General features: G+C 41.1%; 1 protein-coding gene across 1 annotated transcript in view; it reads right to left on the bottom strand.

The window, feature by feature from the left end:
- evla (Enah/Vasp-like a) overlaps positions 1-2,324 on the bottom strand; it is a 40,293-nt gene that overhangs the window by 18,427 nt on the left and 19,542 nt on the right. The window contains exons 2-3 of the mRNA XM_008284238.1: positions 2,205-2,319; positions 436-616 (exon numbers count right to left, since the gene is read on the bottom strand). Of these exons, the coding sequence (XP_008282460.1) occupies positions 436-616; positions 2,205-2,319 (296 nt within the window). The remainder of the gene's footprint in view (positions 1-435; positions 617-2,204; positions 2,320-2,324) is intronic.

Genomic DNA, 2,324 nt, shown 5'->3' on the forward strand with positions numbered 1-2,324 from the left:
CTGTGCACAACGTTTTTAACATCAAAGCATCCATTAAAGTCCAGGTAGTCGTCACAAACTCCAAACTACGTGGCTCGTTTCGTTACCTGCCGTTCTTTTTCAGACAAAAAAAACAGCTTTAAATTAATCACAGATGACAACAGCAGACAGCCGACTGTAATCGGACCTGAAAGTTCCACTGAAAAACACGAGCAGGTATCGGGCGCCAGCTAACAAATCCAAAAACTTTCATCTCCAGTTCCTCTGTGGAGACGAGCCATTTGATTTGATTCAAACATTCAGAAAATGTCTTAAAATAACACCGGCCTTCCAGGGAGTCGAATACAAAGCAGGACGTCTGCGCTGAGTGGAAAATGCTGATAATAAAGAGCTAATCGAGCGAATCCTGAAGGAAATTAAAGCAACAGTAATATTGTATATGTCACAGAGCCTTACCTCCGCTGTCGGGGGAGCTGAGGACGTTGAGGGCGAACAGCATGGCGTTGGAGAAGGTGGTGGCCTCCTCCTTACTGGCAAAGTTCAGCCCATAGACCTGCCGGGCGTCGCGCCACTGGTGGAAGGTCGGGGTGGCCTGGTTGTACTTCAGGCCCTTCACTATGGAGTAGTTTATCACCACCTGTAATGGAGGAGAGACACAGACGATTAAAACTGGAGTTAATTGGCTGGTCACCTACATAGACGAATGTGACTCAGCAGATAATAGATACGCCACCTACATCCTAAACCTGTGTTGTTCAAAGAAGTGTGAATATCATAACTTACGATGGAGAAAGAGTGACGGTGGATTATATCGCTTCACTACAACAGTAAAAATAGACCTTGAAAAGCTCCAGAAGTGATTTTGTTTCTGACAAATGTTGGTTCTGTGGATCTACTCGTGAGTAAACTTGAGTCACATCAAGATTTAGCCGCCATCATACAAGACTGAATCCACCACGAGAGCAGAAGAGACACCAGCTGTTGCTCCTCCACAACCGAAAGTGCATGAAAAAATATTCTTTCTATTTACTGGACAAACGGTCACTTGTTCTCTACCCATAGTTATCGTACATCCCACCTTTTTGTGGGTAACGTCGCTGCTTTATCGACCTGCTAAAGTGTGAATTCTGTCCTTCAGATGTAGATGAATGATGTAATTGATGAAGTCTGCATTTGGAAATACAAGTAGAAGGACGACATTTGATTTAGTTGAATGCATTTCTTCTACTTGACGTCTCCAATCTATTTTTCTTTCTGGTTTTGTTGTTGAGAGAAAAGCTGTGAGACTTCACTGGAAACCTTTTTCATAAAAGCACAAGACTTTGAAAAGTTTGGGGCCCTAAATATTTTCACAAACGAAGTCAGAGTCAGTAAAATGCTCGTCATGGCTTCAGTCAGAAATACCCACTATAGTAATAAAGACAGACGTTACACCCACAAGATTCTCCATAAGACTGGATGGGACACCAGAACTTTCTTAAAACAAAGTGACATATACACCAACCATAAACGAGTGGATTGATCTGGTTTTCAATATATACACAATGGAAAGAAAAACATTTAAATTAAGAAATCAATTTCACATATTTGAGGAAAATTGGTCAAGATGTGTCGACTTTTAGGCCTGATTTCATAGAACACTAGCAATGTTTAAAAGTATATATATATACTTTTAGATCTGACCAAGAATTTGTACTATTATTATTTATTATTGTTGTTATTTTATATGAACTTATACGTTTGTATACATGAGTTTTGTCATGAGATGGATCCTCCCTTCGCCGAGTGTTATTGTTGTTGTCCTAATATGTTTCTGTTCCTAAAAATGAACCCAACAAAAAATAAATGAAAAAAACAAAACAAAAACAAAAACAAAGTAACATATGACTGTGTGTTCGTCCACTATACTTAACAACGTCTTAGGTCAGTGTGTTGTAATCTTGAGCTGTTAATGTTCAGACTTTGTTGAAAGTGACACGTAAATGTCATATAGTCACGACTTTTATGAAAATAACAGCGACCACGGTGCTCATTCAGACATCCAGATGCTGTCACATTAATGAAAAAGAATGCACGTCTAAACGGGGCTACAGGTAACGCCGTCTGGGGGAAACGTGACGCAGCAAATAATACATGAGGTTTGTACATCCTGAGTTAACGACTCTTGACACCGACAGAAACATCCACACATCACGAGGTACACAACCACTTCCTCCTTCTCTCACCTGCTGGTCCTGCAGTTTGACGCCCACCACTCTGAAGGTGTTGTTGGCAGTGTTGTGGTAGATGTTGATGCGGCTGAAGCCCTGCTGTCCAGGCTTGATGGGCACCCACTTCTTACTGGC

The sequence above is a fragment of the Stegastes partitus genome, unplaced genomic scaffold, assembly GCF_000690725.1.
Source record: "Stegastes partitus isolate 25-593 unplaced genomic scaffold, Stegastes_partitus-1.0.2 Scaffold8, whole genome shotgun sequence".
Lineage (NCBI taxonomy): Eukaryota > Metazoa > Chordata > Actinopteri > Pomacentridae > Stegastes > Stegastes partitus.